The following is a 23,643-nucleotide window of genomic DNA, read 5'->3' as shown; positions in this document are numbered from 1 at the left end:
ACTAATCTTGTTGCCCTTCTCTTGACTTGTTCCAGCAGCTCTACATCCTTCCTAAAATGAGGCATCCAGTCCGTACACAGTACTCTATGTGTGGCCTAGCCATTGCCTTATATAATGAGATAATCACCTCCCTGTCCTTGCTAGAAAAATTCCAATATATATCATTGACAAGACTCTATGACCTGTTCTGGCAGGCCTGTCTGCACTATTCGGTAAGCAGTGCAGTGCCCGTATGCAACTGCTCAGCAAAAATTCATATTTGACTGCACAATTACCCCCAGGTCTTTTTCACTTTCCACTTCCCTGACTATTGTACCACACAGTTCGTATGTTTCTCTTGGGTTATTGCTACCCATATGCAGTACTTTGCATTTGTCAATGTTAAGCTTCAGTTGCCACTTCTCAGCCCATTTGCCCAACATATCTAGATCCAGTTGGAGTAACATACTGTCTTTAACAACCCTGCCAGCCTTTGTATCATCTGTAAACTTGGGCATTAAACCAGATATACCTTCATCAATATCATTGATAAATATACAAAACAACAATGGGCACAACACCAAACTCTGGTGAATTCTACTAATAACATTTGTCCACGAAGAGCAGTGTCCTTTGATTACCACTCTCTATCATCTCCCACTCAACCATCTCTTTATCCATTGTAGCAACTTACCCTTAATGGCATACCTCTCCAATCTGCCATGTGCAACGGTATAAAAAGCTTTCCTGAAATCCAAGTATATGATATCAAAATTATTTTTATCATTCAGTTCCTTTGTAACCACATCATAGTATCCAATCAAATTGGTTAGACAAGACCTCCCTTTAACAAACCAATGCTGTTTCTTTACTATTACTGCAGTCTTGTCTAGATTGGTTAGACAAGACCCCCCTTTAACAAACCAATGCTGTTTCTTTACTATTACTGCAGTCTTGTCTAGATAATCCTGCAATGCTTCTTTAACCACTGATTCCATTATTTTTCCGGGAACACAAGTTAAACTAACAGGTCTATAGTTACTTGTGTCACCTTTTGAACCCCCTTTGTGAATGTCACCTTTTGAACCCCCTGAGTCCAAGGAAGCTCTAATAATTATGGCTAAGGGTTTGCTTACTTCCTTTGCTGTCTCCTTTAATATAATTGGATAGATCCTGTCCACCCCAGGTGCCTTTTTATGTTTAACTTCAACAATTACTCCTCCACTTTACTCTCAGTTATTACAAGATTATCAAACTTACTGCCAGAGTTGAATACACCTCTGGCATTCCCCTCACTGAATAACTCCTCATGTGTGAATGTAAATGCAAAATACTCATTCAGTTTATCAGCTACCTGAGCATGATCATCAATAGTCAACCCATCTATGTTAACTGGTCCAATCTGATTCATCCCTTTCCTTCTAGGGTTTACATAAGTAAAGAATTCTTTGCTGGTTTTCTTAGCATCCTTTGCCAAAGATTTCTTGTAATCTGCCTTCGCCTGTTTAACCTCCTTTGTGACTTGATTACAGACTAGTTTATAACTGCCATAGGCTTCTGTGTCGCCTGATACTTTATATGCATCCCATACATTTTTCTTCTCTGTCACGAGCCTCATTAATTCATCCGACATCCATTTAGGCCTAAACCTTATATAGTATTTCTTAGTTGGAATGAAAAGCCTAGTAGCCTCCAAAATTAAGTCTCTGAAGGTTTCCCATTTAGAATTCAACATTAGTAACATCATCAGCTGATCCCACTGTACAAAATTTAAAAACTGTCTGCCTGAGACCCCTGTAGTCACCTTTCTGAAGGCAAAAGCCCTTCCCTTTAGCCTTGATGGTAGTTACATCTTTAAGCAATTCCCACATCAGTACATTGTGATCACTATCACCCAGTGGTTCCTTTATCTGCAAATTCTTAATACATGAATAATCACTGCTGATAATCAGATCAAGAATATTACTCCCTCTGGTTGCCTCTCGAACATGTTGCTGTAGAAAACAGTCATCCAATAAATCCACAAAATCCTTGCTAGTGTGCGAGTGACCAACCGACAAGTTCCAGTCAATATCTGGAAAGTTAAAATCCCCCATTATAAGACATTCTGATTTACTAGCCCACTATTTCTCTGAATATCATTATATCATTAATAAATAATGAAACTATATCACTCTATATCATTAATAAATAAAGGCCACTCTATATTATTAATAAATAATGAAAATGGTAAGGAACCAGCACCGAACCCTGAGGGATTCCAATAATAACGTTAGTCCAAGAAGGGCAGTGCCCATTTGTTACCACACTGTCTTCTGCCACCCAAACTTCCCCTTTATCCATAGTAGTAACTTGCCCACTGCTCCAACTTTTGACAATATTTCATGCAACAGCAGTGTTGCGTGAAATGCTGTCAAAAGTTTTACCAAAATCTAAATATATGATGTCAAAATTATTTTTCACATCCAATGTTTTAATACTGATTTGTTTATTTTTGTTTTTAATGAATAATTCCAAGTGAAGTTTAAATTAATTTAAGGGTGGGAGATATTCAAAAATAACTGGACCACAGAAATGCATCTCTCCTTTATAACATATAACTTACGTAAGATTTCTTCCTCCCAACCTGTTTTATATAACTTTACTGTAGCCTGTTGGCTAAGTGACATACTGACTTGATGAAATACAGATACTGACCAACAGGCCTAGCACTGTTTGTTTGTTATTTGGTTTTTAGGAGCATTAGCAACTAAGGCCATATTGCTCCGGGGATATGCGATGGTCATTCCCTGCCCTTTCCGCATCCTCCGTATTTGGTGGTCACGGGCTCGAACCCCGGTCTAATCAAGAAGCATGTGCTACGCACTGCTGCTCCTGCTCACCTGGCTACGGGTGCTTGGCCCAGCACTAGGGTTGAACAAGTGAAGCACTTGCCATAGGCACCACCTAAAATAGGCGCTGCTAAATGCACTACTGCATATATATATATGTTTGTGTTAAGATACGATATGAATTAGGCACCGTTACAAGGTTTTGCCTCAGGCATCACAAATGCTAATGCTGGCCCCGTTGACCAATTGATAAATGTTAATATGTTAAAAAAATGTCTGACTTAGGCTATTTGATAATATGAATAATATGGGACCATAGACATTATAAACCTCCAGGCTAACATTGAAAAAGGGCCAAAAATTAGGTGATAAAAAACACAATACGTCTAGTAAAATTTGTATCAGCATTAATATGAAGAGTAGCCCAAACGGAATGTAAATGACTATAAAATGATTAAATTGGTTATTTAAATATATGTCTTGAAATTAAAATAGAAGTGGTGGAGGTAGGTGAAAAATAGAATGTAAAACAACATCTATTTTTCAAATAATCTTTATCACAGCACAATAGTGAAGACAGCAGGCTGTCACCTGCTAATGCTGGGAACAAAATCCCAACCTCTGAATTGAAAGCCATGGCAAAAGATTATGATAAGCAGAAAAACCAAGTAATGATATAACAATGTATAAGTGTGGTCTATAGTAGGAGTCCCCAACCCACGGCCCGCCAGATGATTTCATTTGACCCGAAAGACTATTTCATCCACCTCGTCAAAATTTATTCTATAGAAATCTTTTTTGGTTGCTACATATTGTATATAAGGATATTTTTAATCAAAATATAATGTAAATGCATCCAAATATAATTTTGCAACATTGTTGCAACTCTGTGCACTTCCACTTGGCAGCAGTGTTTCTTGTGATGTCGGAAATCCCAACAGCGTGAGTGCCCAAGGCTATAAGTTTATAGCCTCGAGATTTCCAGCGAACATGAGTGTTGTGTCAAAAAGTGAAATAGTAAAGTTAAAATAAGCGACTCTTAAAACAACTGCTACACACCAATCTAAATATTAATCAAGTAAGTATTAGTGAAAGAATTGTATGCAATGCGTTCTTTGCAGTTTGCAATGTAAAGACAAGTACTCATATTAATCTTTCTCCTAGTCAGCTGTTCTCATTCAGACTGTAGTCGTCGGGCCGTTGCACCGATTATCATGCACAACAATTTATTAGTGCTATTTGTATAAATGCATATTATTTTTAATTTTATTTAACTCTGAATTTTTAATTTTCATTTTAGCAAATCAAGGTGTCAAGGGGAAAAAAATTGATTCTGAATGTCGTGTCTTCAATGAACTTTAGTCGATTAATTATTTTTTTGTAAGGGTCAATAACTGATGTACCTGCCTTATATGACAAAACATGCCTCAACTTATGATAAACTTCAAGGAGAGTTGCAAAACAAGAAATTACAAGAGCTGAGCTTTGATTTCAAGAGGCAACAACAACAGATGACATGTTTCAATAATCAGAATTTAAATTTAATTAGAGCTAGTTTTCGAGCATCTCAAATCATTGCTGAAGAAGGGAGGGCTTTTACTGATGGCGAGTTTGTGAAAAGAGAGTGCCTATCAATTGCAGAAGAAATATGCCCTGATCAAGTTAAGCACTTCGCTGCTATAAGTTTATCAGCATCAACTTTAGCAAGAAGAATCGAAGACTTGTCTGCTAATGTTAAAGATCAGCTAAAACAAAAAGTTAGATTTTATAAATTTTTCGATTGCAATTGATGAAAGTGAAGATATTACCAACACAGCACAGTTACTCATTTAGATACCTGGTATAAATCAAAATTTTGAAGTCACAGAAGAACTGGCTGCACTTGAAAGCTTGAAGAATAGAACCTCTGGTGAAAACATATTTTATAGTGTATCAAAAGTGTTTGAAGACCTGCAGCTTGATTGAGAATTGTTGACAACAATTACGACTGATGGTGCAAAGAATATGGTTGGAAAAAAATATTGGTTTCATCGGCCGTGTTAATAAATATTTTGATTCCAAAAACATCGAAAGACCTATGCAATTTCATTCTATGTTATTCACCAGCAATCGTTGTCTTCGAACTCAATCATGTTGACTATAATTAGTATTGTGAATTTTATATGCAAAAATGGCCTGAATCATCATCAGTTTAAAATTTTCTTGGAGGTTATTGAAAGCAAATATGGCAATTTGTTGTACCATATGGAGGTACAGTGGTTGAGTCGCGGTAATGTGTTAAAAAGATTTTTTACTGAAACTCAGAACTGAAATAGACATTCATGAACGAAAAATTAAAACCAGTCCCAGAATTAACAGACTAAATGGTTATGGGAACTTGCATTTTTAACAGACATTTGTGAACATTTGAATACACTGAATAAAAACTCCAAAGTAGGGATCTACTTGTAAATGACTTGTTTTACAATATTAAAGCATTTCAGACAAAATTAGAATTATTTAAAAATCAAATTGACAAAATAACTTTCCCCATTTTTTGTTTTGTGAAAGTTTATATAATAATATGACCAATTGTGATTTTTCTACCGACAATTTTGTCTGAAATCTTGAATTATTGATGGAAGCATTTGTTGATTTGTTGATTTCGAAAACAATAGAAAATTATTTACATTATTTCAGAATCCATTTGATGTAAATGTTTCACAAATAGATAAAGATCTACAATTAGAAATCATAAATCTTCAAAGTAATGATAACCTGAAAACATTACTGAAAAATGAAACATTAACTTTTATAAAACTTTGACCCCTGGTCTACAGGAATAAGAGAGGTTAACAAGTTGACTACTTCTGACTTCAAAATGCACCCAAGTGCACTACCGTACCGCATATAGGCAGTCATTCATAAGTGGTCAATATATGAGTGGTGTAAAAGTAAAGGCACATGAAATTAACTGCACAATACTATCAGCACACTGACTGAACTCTGAGCTCTTAGCAGCAATGCTTCATTTTTGTTTACACCTTGATACACAGTTTTTTTTTTTTTTGTGGAGGTCAGTTTACATATCTGAAATAAACTCAATAAAACTGAGTTTTGTTCTGGTTTCACTTTACTTTTCAACCATTATTTACAAATTTTTGGAATGTTATTTCTCAATGTTCCAAATATTTCAGCACATTGAATGAACTCTCAAATAGAGATGGAAGTGAATGTGTTAAAAGATATTGGACAAAAATAAAAAAAAAATTAAAAAATGAGCGTGAGAGAAAATAACAGGGAGAAGTATAGAAATAAAGCACACCAACCAAATTCCTCGATAACTCTAATAGGTTGATAGATGGAAAAAAAGAGAAAACAACTGGGGATTTGACTACCCATTTCATTATATTTCTATGAATGCGGCAACAAGATATTCAAAATATCACAGACTATCAATCTCCATGTTATTACAAGGGATTTCCAAAAAGTAAGGTAACATTTTTTTCTTAATAATGGTGAACGGGAATGAGATGAAATGCGGTGGACAGATAGACCCGTTAATAACGTTCAAAAAGACTGCCAGTACAGTGTTGTGGTACTGTCACCTCACAACAGATTCCAGTTGCAAAATGGCAACTACCACTCGAGTGTTGTTCAAAACAGGTGTTCATGAAGTTATTTGCTTTTTGCAAGTAAAAGGGTCTTCACCAAGTGACATTCACAGTGAACTAGTTGCTGTGTATGGTGAAAAGGTGATGACAAAGAAGCAGGTGTGTTTTTGGTGGAATAAATTTAAAGCAGGCCATGTTGACATTGAAAATTGACATCGGGCAGGCAGGCAGGCCTTCATCGAGTAAGACAGAAGACATTTCACGCATTAAGGGCATCGTTCTTGAACACAGGCAAGTGAAACTGCATGAAATTGCACAAATAGTGAACATGAGTAAGTAGACTATTCACGATGTCCTTGGCTTTCGAAAGGTGTGCTGCCGCTGGGTGCCGCAACAATTGTCAGGGGAGGACAAAGCAAAGCGCATGGGGATGTGTTTGGACAACCTGTTGCGATACAGCTGTTTGTTTGTTATTTGGTTTTTAAAGCATTAGCAACTAAGGCCATATTGCTCCGGGATATGCAGTGGTCATTCCCTGACCTTTCCGCATCCTCCATATTTGGTGGTGATGGGCTCGAACCCCGGTCTAATCAAGAAGTGTGTGCTATGCACTGCTGCTCCTTCCCACCTGGCTATGGAGGTGCCCCTTGCAATACAGCGACAAAGGAGAGGATTCTCTCACCCGTATAGTCATAGCAGACGAAACGTGGGTTCATCACTTTAAAGCAAACAAGGCTCCATGACCTGGAAACATCCATAATCTCCTGTGCACAAAAAATTCAAAACTGTTCCTAGTGTCTGAAAAGTTATGGCCAGTGTTCTGGGATTGCAAAGGCGTTCTCTGTTGATGGATTTCTTGCTGAAGGGAGGAACAATCAATGCACAGCTTTACTGTGCAACTTTGGAAAAACTGAAAGCCAACGTTTGACACAAACGACGAGGACTCCTGACAAGCAGCATGATTTTGTTGCACGACAACGCAACTCCACAATTTAGAACCAGAAACCATTTGCCGTGGCCCAGGAGTTAAGACAGTCAATGGCTTGTTGCAGTTTTCTCTCAATAACCCTCATATTGCATTGATTGAGAAAATATGCTGAAGTCGATGTAGAGTGCACTGTTTACAGTTGGAGGAAGTTGTTTGGAAACAGAGTTTACTTTAATTGCAAAAAAAAGTGTGACACTTAAGACAGATCCTTGTGGTACCCCCCCCCCCTCTTCTTGGCAAAAGGGCTGGGAAAAGGTGGATGAACTTGGAAATGACGGTGGAATAAAAATTTTTTAATAAAGACGGGAAGGTGACCTCTTAGACCGAGGTTATTCGGTCTAAGAAAAGTAGATCGGATAGATGTTTCCAGTCTAATTAAGTGGTCCAATGTGGACTTGTTTCTTCGGAAGCCGCACTGAAAGCAGGAGAGGTCATTCGACTCTAAGTACCATAAGAGATGAGCGCTGACCATTTTCTCTAATATTTTGCACAGACAGCTAGTCAGAGCAATAGGACAATATTTTTTCAGAGATTTAGGATCCTTTTCTGGGTTTGCAAAAGCAAGAATGGTTGCCTTGCGCCAGGTAGCTGGAAATTGCTTTTCAAGAAAGATTCTGTTGTACAGGAAGAGCAGAAGGTCCATGGATTTTAGTGAAAGGTGTTTGATCATTTCATAATGGATGTTGTCTGCTTCAACAGCAGTAGCCTTTGTACAGGCAAGTGGTTTTCAGTTCTATATTTAGGGACCAGAAACTCTGGGGAGAAAGAGAAGGTGGTCCACAGATTTTGGTGAAAGGTGTTTAATCATTTCATAGTGGATGTCATCTGGTCCAACAGTATTTGCCTTCATAAGACTGAGAGCTGTTTTCAACTCATGTATGGTAAATAGCCAATTATATGGGTAAATACTAATTGATACAAAATTAAGAGCCTGTTTCTCAGTTTTGTGTTTAAGGACAAGAAACTCTGGAGAGTAAGATGTCACTGAGATGTTAGAAAATGTTTCTCTAAGGTTATGGTAGTTGAGTCTGCAATAGTGCATCCATTATATTCTGGGACTGATGAGGGGGTGTGCTGCGTATTTTCCCTTCATTTTTGTCGGTTTTCTCATCTTTCTCAGTTTCTTTTTTGGGAAAGTATGGATGCTGTCCTGTGTGCATTTTTGCCTCCACAAAGAGTTCCAAGCCTCATTTGTCAGGTACTTCCATGGTTTTGACATCCATTTTTATTTACCACCATTGGCAGTTGGATTTTCTGTACTGTTACTTTACTGCTTGATTTTTGTAATGCTAGAGCATAAGGAGGTACCAATATCGGAGTGGCAGCTGTTGTTGTTGTTATTTGGTTTTTAGGAGCATTAGCAACTAAGGCCATATTGCTCCGGGAATATGTGGTGGTCATTCCCTGACCTTTCCGCATCCTCTGTATTTGGTGGTGACGGGCTCGAACGAGTGGCAGCTGACTGAGTTTTCTGTGCAGGTTTTTCAGAGTTTAGTAAATGGCAGGCAATAGGTGTAAATTACTTTCGAGTCCCAGCCGAACATTTCTCGGCAATCTTTTCAGCATATGTTGCCTTACTGCTATTTATTGGTTTAATTGCTTTTCTGGCCTAACGGTATGAAATATTCAGCTCTGCCTTAAGTCTGTATTTATTTCTCTTCCTTCCACCTCTAGCATGCAGGATGCTCTCTTTAGCAATTAATGCAGGTGGGTTTTGTAGCTTTCCATGATGTAATTTCATGGTCCTTTGCACCACATCAAGTGAATGCAAGGGCAAAATGGCAGGGCATTTGTGAAAGTCCATATTTCTGGCACTTGAAGCACCTTAACAGGTTTGGAACACGTACTGGTGCCCACATCAAGGGGAATTTAATTGGAATAATGTTTCCAATCCAGCTGAGTTCCGGATCAGAGTAAAGGTTCCATTTATGACAGAAGTAGATAGTCTTTTTGTGATTGAGAATCTAAAATACATTAGGTAATGCCTACGTACTAAGGTAATTACTAGCAACATTGCAATTGTCTTTCTATTACCCTCATGTTGAACAAGTGGCTGAGAACCATACTGTCTTTTTGAGAAAAGTTCAACTGTTTCTAATATTACTTTTATTTTATTTTACATAAACAGCTAATTAAAATGGGATGATAGCCAGTATGGATCTGTGAATCTTTTCCTGATTTCAGGAGGCTAGGACAATTGTCTCATGCCAGGATTTCAGACACCCCCCCAAAGAAATATTTGGTTGTATGAAAGCAGCAAATGATCCACAACTGTTGTTCACAGATTGTAAATGATTTTGTCTAGTTCCATTGCAACTGCCTTGGAAAGAGAAAGTGCTATCCTTATTTCTTGCTTATAGGGCTCACATCTCCCAAGAGAAACTGATTCCCTGTTTTTTAAGATTCAGAAATTGCTGTGGGGGTGGGGGTTTTTGCTGAATTATGTGCAAATGTTTTCCCTAGTGCATTAGCAAAGGACCTATAATTACACCTCTATTACAGTAAAGGACTGGTGAGGGGTAGAAAGGTTATTTGCCACTCATTTTTTTTTTTTTTTAATTTCATTCTAGAGAACTTTACAAACAGTTAAATGGATTGCAGATGATGCAAAATGAATCTAAGAATTCTTCTGACACATAAATTTAATATAAGCTTGAGCATATGTACTTTTGAAGGCTATAATACTTTCTGCAGTGCAGAATTAGCATTCCCATATTTTTTAATTTTCTTTTCCCTTTACACTTCTAGTTACCATGCAGCCAGAGGCTCACAATGGCTTTGGAAAATGCAGAAAATGTGCAGAAGTTATGAGATTATGTTAATTTATGACCAATTAACATATAAGCTCAATTAAGTATATACTATGATTTAATCAGATCCATTAAAATCAGCACTGCCCTACAGCATGCTGTGCCCACTAAAGTCACTCAATAAGAGAAAAAGGGATGCCAACTATGAGATAAGTTCACCCAGAGACACCTTGATGCAAAATCAAAACATCCCTGGAAGATGTCAGTTCCAAATGACAAACAGATAGAAAAGCTTACTTCCAGAGTCTAATAAAGCAAGGCTCACTAAATGAGGATGTGTTTACTCACAGTAATGGAGATCTCAGTGTACACAGCCATCTTCAATTCTGTCTTTAGAGACGACAGTGCAGGTTTTCATAATCAGATCCTCCATTACTTTTAAATAAGTCTGTTGCAGAAAGAAGCAAGTTGTTTCATAAATAGGAGAGCCTTGGCATTAAAGTTCTGGAAAAGCATGCAGAAATTCCACCAAACAAGTTCTGTGAATCTATCAATTTGCTTTTGAGAAGTGAAGGTTTAGCTTTTTTTTTTTTTTTTTTTTATCAATCCTGGATTTATCCTTGGGGAAAAAAATGGATGCCAGCCTATGTCCATTTCTTCCTCTTCCTCACTATCAACCATCTCAAAACTCTTTTTTGTGTTATAGAAATGTTTTTTCAACCAATATTTCGAAAAAAATTAGCACTTGTCTACTTCTATTTAAATGCGTTTTAAAATTAAAATATTCAATAAAATACTAATAAAAAATTCTTGTGATGTATTAAACTTGTATTAATTTGTTTCTAGTCATGAAGACAAGTTTTATTTTATTTTTTTTAATATTGAAAGTGAATGAACAAAACACAGTTTATACAGATTTCAACATTTCAACAATAATATTGCGTACAAAGTTATAATATATGGCATTCTATTTATTTGTAACCAATTCTAAAGTGTTCTGTTACTCAAAAGAAGGTTGAAAAACACTGTATTCCAGAGTGGCACATAACCAATAGAACTAAAAAAATAATAGAATTTTTTTTTAGCATAAAACAAAACTGGACATAACCACATTGCAAACCTTGTCAGAATAGGCTCTGATAGAAAAGCCTATTTTGTGTCCACATTCCTATAAATAGCTATGCATGCAGAAGTGTCTATGAAGGTGGTCCTTTTTACATGAGAAATAGCTTATTTACTTTATTTATTTACAAAAATTTCCTCGAATTGTTTCTACAAGCATATTAGCATTAGGCATATGATACAAAAAAGCAAGCTTATGAACCATCAGCCAAAAAAAAAAAAAAAAAAAAAAAAAACGTCCCATTTCACCCCTCCATTCGTTCAAAAATACCTCTACAGCTCAGCCTTAAATTTATTTAGTATCAACTTCCACAACAAAAGACGGAAGTCTGTTCCACCAATCAACTACCCGATGGCTAAAGGCTTCCGCACATCTATCCTACAACTGTCTTTGCCCAAAATTTGAATTTATGCCCTCTCAGGTGATTATTCTGAGCAAGAGGAAGAATCCCATCAGCATTAAGCATGCTCAAACCATTCAAGCCTTTATACACCTCAATCAGATCACCTCGCAGGTTCCTAGTCTCCACACACTGTAATCTGCAAAACTGAAGCCTTTCTTTGCAAGAGCAACCCTTTGTTCCATTCACTAATCTTGTAGCCCTTCTCTGTACGCATTCCAACAGCTCTACATCCTTCTTAAAATGAGGCCTCCAGACCTGTATACAGTACTCAAGGTGTGTCTTGACCACTGCCTTATATATATAAGCCACGGTACAAGCAAAGTAATGTAGATTCAGTTTGGATAGAAGACCTCTAAGACATACGTTGTTTTCATCACGTACAGACTCGCATCATTAACAAAAATCAACTTTTTTGTCATGGTCGATTGTTAGTCTGCCCATAATAACAGCAAAGAATCATTCAGAAATCTTGCAATTGGGAATTTTTAAGAACCTTGCAAGAAAGCAAATATGGATGAGGTTCTACATCTAATTTTCAAACCAATATAATATAATCGCCATGGACATCTGCTGTTTCATCAGTAGACATCCAGATGTACTCTTCTCCAATATCTTGACGAATGTTAGGAATAATGACATCATAAATAACATTTAAGATAATTCCTTCCTCTAGGTAGATTCAACAGGGATACTATAATTTATAGAATATTTTTTCAAATATCATTTGAAAAATGAATTACTTAACTTATTGAAAGGAGGAGAAATTGTTGAAGATAAACACAAGAAAGGCACCTGGGGTGGATGGGATCTATCCAGTTATATTAAAGGAGGCAGCAAAGGAAGTAAGCAAACCCTTAGCCATAATTATGAGAGCTTCATTGGACTCAGGGGAGGTACCCATAGACTGGAGATGTGCAAATGTGACCCCAATTCACAAAGGAGGATCAAAGGCTGACACAAGTAATTACAGACCTGTGAGTTTAACTACTGTTCCAGGAAAATTAATGGAGGCACTGGTTAAAGAAGCACTGCAGGATCATCTAGATAAGACTTCAGTTATAGCTCAGACACAGCATGGTTTTGTTAAGGGGAAGTCTTGCCTGACCAATTTGATTGGATACTATGATGCAGTCACAAAAGAACTGGATGCAGGGAATAACTTTGATATTATATACTTGGATCTGAGAAAGGCTTTTGATACTGTTGCACATGGAAGACTGCTGCACAAATTGGAGTAGTGTGGCATTGGAGGTAAATTGCTGCTATGGATAAAGGGGTGGTTGAGGGGGAGAATACAGAGTGGTAATCAATGGACACTGCTCATCGTGGACTAATGTTATTAGTGGAGTCCCTCTGGGTTCAGTGTTGGGTCCATTATTGTTTTCTGTATTTATAAATAATATTGATGATGGTATATCAAGTTAATGTCCAAGTTTGCAGACGATACAAAAGTTGGCAGGGTTGTTAAGGACACTACTGATGCTATGCTACTGCAACAGGATCTGGAAAGGTTGAGCAGATGGGCTGAGAGGTGGCAAATGAAGTTTAACATTGACAAATGTAAAGTACTACATATGAGAAACAGCAACCCCAGAGCAACATATCAACTCTGTGGTACTACACTGACAGTGGTAGAGAATGAAAAGGACCTGGAGGATAATTGTGCAGGCACATATGAAGTTCTCTGAGCAGTGCAGATGGGTTGCAAGAGTAGCTCATGGTGTCTTATCAATGATATACAGGAATTTTTCTAGCAGGGATAAGGAGGTGATTATTTCCTTGTGGCCTGACCATTGAGGTACAATGGTCAGGCCACACCTTGAGTACTGTATACAGGTATGGGGACCTCATTTCAAATAGGATGTAGAGCTGCTGGAACGAGTACAGAGAAGAGCACAAGATTAGTGAACGGAACAAAGGGTTGCTCTTACGAAGAAAGATTTAAGTTTTGCAAATTACAGTGTCTGGAGACTAGGCATCGGCGAGGTGATCTGATAGAGGTGTATAAAGCCTTGAATGGTTTGAGCATGCTCAATGCCGATGGGATTCTGCCTCTTGCTCAGAATAATCACCTGAGAGGGCATAAATTCAAATTGAGGAAAGACAGATGTAGGATAGATGTGCGGAAATTTGCCTTTAGCCAGCGGGTAGTTGGTTGGTGGAACAGACTTCCATCCCTTGTTGTGGAAGTTGATAGCCTAAATAAATTTAAGGCTCAGCTGGACAGGTATTTCGAACAAATGGAGGGGTGAAGTGGAAGTTTTTTTTTTTTTTTTTTTTTTTGGCTGATGCTGCTTGCTTTCTTACATCATATGCCTCTACTAATACTAATATAACTGCCTACCAAAGTAAGGAGCCTTTAATTTTTGATAAGACAATAAAAAAAAAAAGCTCACACACACTTTGAAAAGTAAATTTTTTCTTCTCTTGAGGTACATGGCTTAGTTAAAAGTGACTGATCTGGCAATTTTCTACTTATTTTTTTATCTTATTTCTGCTTTCACATGTTGGTCTATCTGGAATATTTTTCTGTATGGTACATTCTTTTCACAAAAAACTACAGAGTTACCCACAGTAAAATCTTTTCAGCACTTGGTGATCCATAATTCCACATCTGTAGCAGCTTTGAATTTGGCATTATGAACAAAATGCTACAACTGCCAATTCTGTAAATTTCCTTTAGCAAAACTGAACTGTTATGTTACACATTCAATGAATGTATTAATGAACGATGTACTGATTGGTGCTTGAACACAACACACAATAACATCGTAGCATTAAGTGATTGATTGACATTATGAGGTTTTGATACCTTTTGTGTTTGGGGTTTTCATAAAAAAAAAAAAAAATGATATGTATATACATATAAAAATCTTTCTTTTTTTTTTTCTATTATTTCCTAACCTTTAAAGTTAAATAAAGAAACCTTTTCCTATTACTTCCTAACCTAACATTTAAGATCAGGTTAGAAAATATAATGAAAAACAAAGAAACCTTTTCCTCTTTTCCTAACCTTTAAGGTTAGGTAAAGATATAAGATTTCTTAAATTAAACTTTAAGATTAGGTTAGGAAACCTAACCTTAAAAACGTACAAAGAAAACAGTAATGCAATTTTTTTAAATAGCAAAACTCGTGAACTCCAATAATCTGCTTTAATAATGAGAAAAAAACTAATCATTATATCATCTGTCACGCCAATGTGTCAATCAATATATTGTTTTTGACTTCTGCTGTCACTACCAATAATACGCACAGTCTGTTTACCAAGAATGCGGGGAGAAACTACAATAGCAGCAAACCGGTTTGTCCGGTATGTTTCCCGTAGTTTGCTATGGTTCTTGTGCTGACTTCCTTCACTTTAGCCAAGATATGGTTAGCTTAATTTAATAAAATCTCTTTAAAATTTTCATTGTTTTTAATGGCATGCAAAGAAAGGTTGAAAGTGCCAAAATGACCAAGCATAGTATATTAAAGTGTGCAGGTTTTCAGATTACATATAAACCATTTTTTCATAAGCACTACAAAAAAAAAACTACCAAAGCAATGACAAAAAATGAAAAATAGCACGCATGTAATTATAGCACACAATTTGGGATAAGAAGTAGAAAACGAACATCAACCTCAAGAGCAACTGAGAGTCAACAACACATCTATATTGTAAAATAAATCATACCTGTCTCAAAATCAAGCTAACAAACTACAATATAGAAGAACTGAAACACAAGGTATCATATAAGAATTATTTCAGTATTAATCTATTACAAATTAGGAAAAAAAAAACTAAAAAATTCCTGTCAAAAGTACTCACCCTGATCCTCACTTTCAGCATCAGAATTTTCCTTTATATCCAATCCTTTGAAAGACTGTTCCGGATTTTTTGGTACAATTTTTTCATTGGTGTCAGAATCTTTATCAGGTGCACCTGATTCGGGTTTATCACTTTCACTCAGGTTGTCCATGGTAGTTTTCTGTGTATTGATAAAGTTTTCATCAGACTTTTGTATTACCTTTTTATCTTTTATATCTGATTCTGGACGATCATTTATCAATGACCCAGGGATTTTACTGTTTATATCTGATTCTGAATGATCACTTATCAATGACCCAGGGATTTTACTGTTTATATCTAATTCTGCATTATTATTTGTTGTTGACTTATTCTCAGCATTTTTACCTTTCATGTCTTTTTCTTCGTGATTTGTTGATGGCTCAGGGTTCTCATCTTTTATGTCTTTTTCTTCTTGATTTGTTGACGGCTCAGGGTTCTCATCTTTCATGTCTTTTTCTTCATGATTTGTTGACGGCTCAGGGTTCTCATCTTTCATGTCTTTTTCTTCATGATTTATTGACGGCTCAGGGTTCTCATCTTTCATGTCTTTTTCTTCGTGATTTATTGACGGCTCAGGGTTCTCATCTTTCATGTCTTTTTCTTCGTGATTTATTGACAGCTCAGGGTTCTTATCTTTCATGTCTTTTTCTTCGTGATTTGTTGACGGCTCAGAGCTCTTATCTTTCCTGTCTTTTTCTTCGTGATTTGTTGACTGCTCAGGGTTCTGATCTTTTGTGTCTTTTTCTTGGTGATTTATTGACGGCTCAGGGTTCTTATCTTTCATGTCTTTTTCTTTGTGATTTGTTGACAGCTCAGAGCTCTTATCTTTCATGTCTTTTTCTTCGTGATTTGTTGACTGCTCAGGGTTCTTATCTTTCATGTCTTTTTCTTCGTGATTTGTTGACGGCTCCGGGTTCTTATCTTTCATGTCTTTTTCTTCTTGATTTGTTGATGGCTCAGGGTTCTTATCTTTCATGTCTTTTTCTTCGTGATTTGTTGACTGCTCAGAGTTCTTATCTTTCATGTCTTTTTCTTCGTGATTTGTTGACGGCCCAGAGTTTTTATTTGTGGTGGCTTGTGACTTATCTTTACTTTCAGGCAGTATAGAGTTATTACTTTTTTCTCTGTTACTGGTATCTGATTTTGTTTCCTCATTTTCTGATCCCTGTTCATTACCAATCTGATTATATATTGTTACTTCACTGCCTAAAGAGATAAAAACATTAAAAAAATAATAATAAATATAAACCAGAGAAAACAAAAAGAAAATAATATTACATAGAAAGTTATAAGTATTATTAAGTTTCTCTAAAATAATAATCCATGACAGCAGGGAACAGTTTTAAAGCTAACCTTGTAACAGACATCTATGGATTAAAAAAAATAATAATAAAAATAAAAAAATAGTGCACACTATTTAAATCATAATGTAAATGCAAATCAGTTTTTTTGTGGAATATGTCCTTGTTGGCTATTACAATTCCAAACTGGGATCCATGAATCCCTAGGGGTCTATGAAAACTCACTTTGAAGAAACCTATGACATAGAAAGGGTGAAACAGATAAAATGCTAAAGATCATGGGAAACAGAAAATGCTAAAAGAAACAACAGCAGGCCAAGATATTTTCAATACATTAAGTACCTAAGTACCTACTTGAAAACTCGTGGTTTATGCTGGGAACCTTGTGCAGGAATTTTTACAGATGGTGCTCCATCAATGGTTGGCTCAGTGAAAGGGTTTGTATCTTTAGTGAAGAAAGTTAATAGCGATATCATAACAGCACATTGCTTTCTTCATCATGAAGTGTTGGATGGTAAAACACTTAAGTAATGATCTGAAAAATGTGCCAGACAGTTGCAAAAATGGTTAGTTAACTATATAAAAACTAGGCCTCTTACATCATGTCTTTTTGCCAAGCTTTGTGAAGAACTTGGGACAAAATGCGTTAATCCTCTCCTTCACAGAAGCAAGATGGCTTCCTAAAGGCAAAGTATTGTCACGAGTACTTGAACTGAAGGATGAGATTCATTCTTTCTTTGCCACTGAAAAGCAAGAAGATTTTGTATGTTACTTGCAGATGATAATTGGTATGGCAAATTGTCATATTTAGTTGATATCTTTGAAACTTTAAACAAATTTAATTCCAGTATGCAAGGCAAAGTTGAAAATATCCTATCTTCAACTGAGAATCAAAGCTCTGAGAGATAAGTTAAGCTTATAGATCAACCATGGTGAAGGGAGGAAATGTGGATATATTTCCACAGGTTGCTATAACTAAGAATAAAGAAATAATAACACTGAAAAAAAAAAAAAAAAAAAACATTCAGTACTATTTTCCAAACTTACGTACTGAAGACTATGACTGGTTGTGGAACCCATTAACTGCATCAATTTCAAGCCATTCTAAGCTCAGTGTCATAGATCAGGAGTTAATTGAAATACGTAATGATGGCAGCTTGAAATTAAAACAAAGTATCTATCGACGAATTCTGGATAGAGATGAAGAATGAGTATCCTCGTATTGCAAAAAAAAAGCTGTGGTAATTAGATTGCAATTTTCTACATCTTACCTATGTAAGTTTGGATTTTCAGTGCTTACCAATATAAAAACTAACAAGAGGAGAAAGACCACAAACGACTGAGGAAGAAATGAGTATATCTCTCCAAATTTCCACCTAATTTCAAAATAATCTGCAAATCACACCAGGCACAAATATCTAATTGAAAAGTTATGTAAACCAAGTGTTTAAATACCTTCCATTGTATGGTATCTATTTAATTTTGTGGTGCTCTATAATCGATGTTTATTTAGTACATCTAAATAAAGAAAAAAAATTATCATATAAGTATATATAATTTGTATTACGAATTGTAATTTTGTTTTATAATTATATTATTATAATAACTGATATAACATATTTTTTTAATATTACACTAGGGGGCTCTGCCCCATGTTCGCCAACCTCCGTGCACGCTTTTCTACATAATATGTAGAGACATGATGGAGTAAGTCAAATATTTTCTACGTAAAAGACACTTGTCGAAATGCACTGATCAATATCTAATATAATATATAAAATAAAATAGAAAGTGTAAGAAAAAAACCATAAAAAGCAAAATTGTGTGAATGAAAGTTATTATTAATTGCATATTCTATCTTAGCCTCTTCACCATACAGACTGATGGCTATGCAGGCCTTCAGGGGCCTCATGGTTAACCAAGCTGACACCATGCATAGCTTTTCCTAGCTGGCATGATGTGGGATGCTGACACTGGCTATTAGGATAACCTCCAGGCCAGTGTGGGACAGAACTGCAAAAAGCATGCTCCACCATAGGAATCTCTTTCCCTATGTTATTCCTACCACCTGGGGTGGTAGTCTCTTTCCCCCAATCCCCTTCCCCCACCCCCTTTTGCTTGGTGGCTCACTCCACCACCCAATTTCAACTCCCATCCCCTGACCAAGATGGGCATCCTGGATAGAGATGAAGGATCCCCTTACTGTCCCCCCTTTTCAATCAGGTGCCTCAACACTGGCCCCTCTGTTCTCTATCCATTTTATCCCACCCTCTTCCTATCTCCCCATTATCTCCTTTTCCAATAAATTTTTTTTTTTGGGCTCTCCTTGGATGCCTAGGCTACCGCAAGGTTCATGCTGCCAGAGCTTTCTTCTCTCCTAATGTGTCCTGGCCCGCCTCCTCGTAGCAGTGATGGAAACTGGGGTTGTTAGTTGCTCTCCACAGCTCCTGCCGGGCTAACTAGCCAGAGGAACAACACAACCCACATTTCACAAATATAATACTTCCCAAAGCACACACACTAGCGCACCCCCTGGCCTTACGCAGAGTATCGTATTCTACACAGAGTAAAAACGCAGAGTTGAGGGAGACCCCCGCTGCTGCCACACACAAAAAAAAAAAAAAAAACACTGTCACTGTGATTGACATCTAATCAGTTATTTTGGTTTTTTAGGAGCATTAGCAACTAAGGCCATATTGCTCCTGGGATATGCGGTGGTCATTCCCTGACCTTTCCGCATCCTCCGTATTTGGTGGTCACGGGCTCGAACCCCGGTCTAATCAAGAAGTGTGTGCTACGCACTGCTGCTCCTGCCCACCTGGCTACGGAGGCGCCCACACATCTAATCAGTAAATGACCGATGTAATTATTTACCTGTGTGGCACTTTCAAAGTCGAATAAATATCACTGTAATTATTTACCTGCATTGACATAGGTCATTTAGAAAAAGGCCTTTTGCTTCGGGTTCCCATAATGAATGAGGAATATTGTTGCTTCCGAAAGAGCAGCGCTAAAACATTTAACTAAACTACAAACTATGGGATTTGATTAACTAACTAAACTACAAACTATACAAATATTTAAAATATTTACAAATTACTGAACTATTTGTACAAATATATAATATTCATTAATACACAAAAAAACATTACAATGGAACATCAAATGTTAGACAGCGAAGCAATTGCACCAAGTTGGTGAACGTTATGTTCACAATTGTTAATAATTAATTGCATTTGTCGTGATGTAATTGTCTCGCTCTCTTCTCCCATTGGCTCGAATAAATATCACTAGGAGGAAAACGCTTTTAATGTGTATGTACGTACACACACACACACACACAAGGTGTTTATAAATGGTGGGAACACTTTCAGCGATTTATTGCAAAGACTAGGACAGATATCAGTGTCATATACATACCTTGTGAAAGAAAAAAATTTCAAATTTTTTTTTATACCTTATCACTTCACAACGATTCAATGTGGGAACCACATGTGACACGGCAAATGTCCACACAGTAACTGAACCCTTGACATACCCTGTCCAGCATATCCTGTGTGACTGTGGTGGTAGCTTCTTCAATTCTCTGCTTTTGTTCCTGGACATCATGTGGCAAAGGTGGTACATAAACACGATCCTTTATGCCCCACAAGAAGAAATCACAGAGTTAAATCCGGTGATCTCGGCGGCCATTTCAAGAAACATTTGTCCCTTTCTCCAGCACATCTGATCCAGTGCTTGTGTAGCTTGGTGTTAAGGTAGGCCTGAACGTCATTATGGAAGTGGGGAGGGGCCCAGTCTTGCTAGTAAATAAAGTCATTACTATCTTCTTGAACTTGAGGCATCAACCATTGCTGCAGCATATCGAGGTAGGATTGCCCAGTTACAGTGGCCTCGGCAAAGAAGAAAGGTCCGTACAGTTTTCAACGTGACAAGGCCCAGAAAACATTCACCTTCAGCAAATCACGCTCATATTCAGTTATCTTTTCAGGTTTCTGGGTGCTCCAGATTCGACAACTGTGTTGGTTAATCTTCACATTGGTGTGAAATGTGGCCTCATTGCTAAACACTACACAATTAAAGAAGTCGCCATATTCTTTTATCAGTCCTTGTAGTTCACAACAAAACTGGAAATACTTCTCTTTGGCGTGTTCCTTTAACATGTGCACCAACTGCAATTTATACAGCTTCATAGAAAGTTTTTTTACTAAGAACCTTCCATAGTGTCAGGGCTGGCATTTGCAGCTCACGTGATGCTCTCCGCACTGATTTATTGGGGCTCCTTGTGAATATCTCTCTCACTCGTTCCACATTATCAATAGCAACACTAGGCCAGCCACTGCTCTTTACTGAACACAAGCAACCTGTGTTCACATATTGCTTATGCCACTTGTAAATAGCCTTCCTGGTTGGTGGCTCTTTACAGTATGCACTTCAAAATTTCCTTTGAACGTCTGTTGCACATTTGTTCTTATCAAACAGTAGCACATAAAATGCCTTCTCAGGATAGGAAGCCACCATCTTTCAACAAGGTTATGCGTGTGGTAGAGGTATGACAGGTAACGCCAACTGGCAGTGAATGATAGAACTACAAGTCTCGGTAGTGACAACTGGGAAACTTTCATGTTTTCTTTTTCACATGGTATAAATAAGTAAATGGTATCTCTCTTACTCCATATGCAATATTAAATATATTGCTAATAAGTTAAAAACAGTGGAAATAAAGGGAAAATAAAAATAGACTGAATATGTCAAATGCACCAAAGCGTGCAATGGATGCAGGTGTGTGTGTATATATATATATATATATATATATATATACAGTGAAACTTCCCTTTAACGGACAGCCATGGGGAACGAAAATGTGTCCGTTAGAGAGAAGTGTCCGCTAACAAGAAGTCTGAGGGAGAAAAAAAAAAAAAAAGAAAGAAAGAAAAATCGTTAAACGTTTAATGTAAAATTAAATTAAAATATATACAGATTTTGAACAATATTTTTGTAAATAATATACAATTACATACACAAGATATAAAGAAAAATCATTAAACGTTTAATGTAAAATTAAATTAAATACAGATTTTGCACAATATTTTTGTAAATAATATACATACAATTGTGCTATGCATATTATGACTTTATCTTAAGAAAAATACATACAGTAATCACTTATTTTCTTCTGCACCTTCTTCCGGCTGATAATTTTGTTTTCAACATTTGTTTGGAGCGAAGAAACCATCGAAAGTCCTTCAGTATCTTCTTCAGCGGCAAAAAACATTTTTAAACGATTGATTTGTATGAGCGCTTCTTCCATTTTCATCGGTGGTTCGTCGTTAATATGTTCTTCGGCAGAATGACCTCCTTCCATTTCTTCATCCTCATGAGGAACTTCTTGAAAAATATCAATGATAATGTCATTGATATCTAGAGCATCATCTTCTGTAGTGAGGTTTGCGTCTATATCTTTGTAGCCAGGGTCACTTGTAGCGGAGCGTCATACATTATCAATAGATGTTGAAGTTCTTGTTCTTCTTGGTGCTCCACATTGCTGTTCACAACTTCAATTTTTGCGTTTGAGAAGCCAGACTTTACAAAACAGTTCACGACAGTTTGTTTTCTAATTGCATTTACTGAAGAGGAAATCCATTGAATCGCATCTAGGATGCTGATTTTCTTTGCAAGGTCACTCGCACATGTTACATCGTTCATGTTTGCAATGAGATGTCTGAAAACACGTTTTCTGTAGTGAAGTTTAAAATTTTTTATTATCCCTTGATCCAAGGGCTGACACTCTGCAGATGTGTGTGGTGGCAGAAAAATGATTTGAATGTTGGACAATTCAATGTGTGGGTGAGATCCAGCATTATCCATGAAAAGAATAATTTTTCTGTTTTGACGAATCATGTTTTGGTTAAAGTGACTTATCCATTCGCTCATGATATCTCGTGTCATCCACGCTTTTTTATTAGACTTCCAGTCAACATCCAAAAGATTCAACTTTATGCCCTTGAAACAACGAGGATTTTGTGGGTTTCCTATAACAAGAGGTTGTTCAAAGTGTCTCCCAGCATATTTGTACACAATAGTACAGTCCAGCGTTCCTTAGAAATTTTTCCGCCCTGGCACTTTTCGTTTTTTAGACTCATTGTTTTTTCAGGAAGAGCTTTAAAAAAACAACCCTGTTTCATCACAGTTGTAAATATCCTTAGCTTCAAAATCACGACATAAATCTTCCAATTTGACGGTCCACTCTGTTACAACCCCAGTATCAACAGATCCACCTTCACCACTTACGGTTTTCCAAGAAATTTTATGCCGGGTTTTGAACTTGTCTAGCCATCCCACAGAAGCTTTGAACTCATTTACTCCCATAGATTTCGCAACCTCCAAAGCCTTTTCCCTAATAATACGCCCATTAATGGGAATTTTTTTAGCACGCGCGCGACAAATTTGAAGTCCAACAGTTTTCGGGAATGATTTTTGAACCTGATCATTTCCGTGTTGCCAAAATTGTTTGAGCAGTTCATTTTTTTTCTTTAGGATGTCGCTTACCTGCGTCTTCCCGATTTTGAATTTTGCAGCGAGGTTGCGAACACTATTTTTTTGCCGATCATACACATTAATCAGTTCAACTTTGTCTTTTAAAGTTAAATGTTTACGAGAAGACATTGTGCACTTCACACGACACTGAACAAAACTAAAACTGAAAAGACGAAAGGCCGAACATATTCTCCCCCCCTGCACATACCGAATTCATCAGAAGTTTTACACGTGCCTTAAAATTCTTGAAAAGGGTTTAGAACCGCGACGTAAACCTTGATAAAATTCAGAGAATCGGAAATAGAAAA

The 23,643-nt window shown here is 36.8% G+C and overlaps 1 protein-coding gene across 2 annotated transcripts in view; it reads right to left on the bottom strand.

The window, feature by feature from the left end:
* The window catches only part of LOC150083517 (uncharacterized), a 106,726-nt gene that overhangs the window by 33,787 nt on the left and 49,296 nt on the right, over positions 1–23,643 (bottom strand). For both annotated transcript variants that reach the window (XM_090378053.1, XM_090378054.1), the window contains exon 3: positions 15,477–16,703. In XM_090378053.1, coding sequence (XP_090234179.1) covers positions 15,477–16,703 — 1,227 coding nt within the window. The remainder of the gene's footprint in view (positions 1–15,476; positions 16,704–23,643) is intronic.

Source organism: Mastigoproctus giganteus, chromosome 7, assembly GCF_048544385.1.
Source record: "Mastigoproctus giganteus isolate SK-2022 chromosome 7, ASM4854438v1, whole genome shotgun sequence".
Taxonomy (NCBI): domain Eukaryota; kingdom Metazoa; phylum Arthropoda; class Arachnida; order Uropygi; family Thelyphonidae; genus Mastigoproctus; species Mastigoproctus giganteus.
Note: the sequence above shows the minus strand (reverse complement) of the source record. Positions and strands in the feature narration are given on the sequence as shown.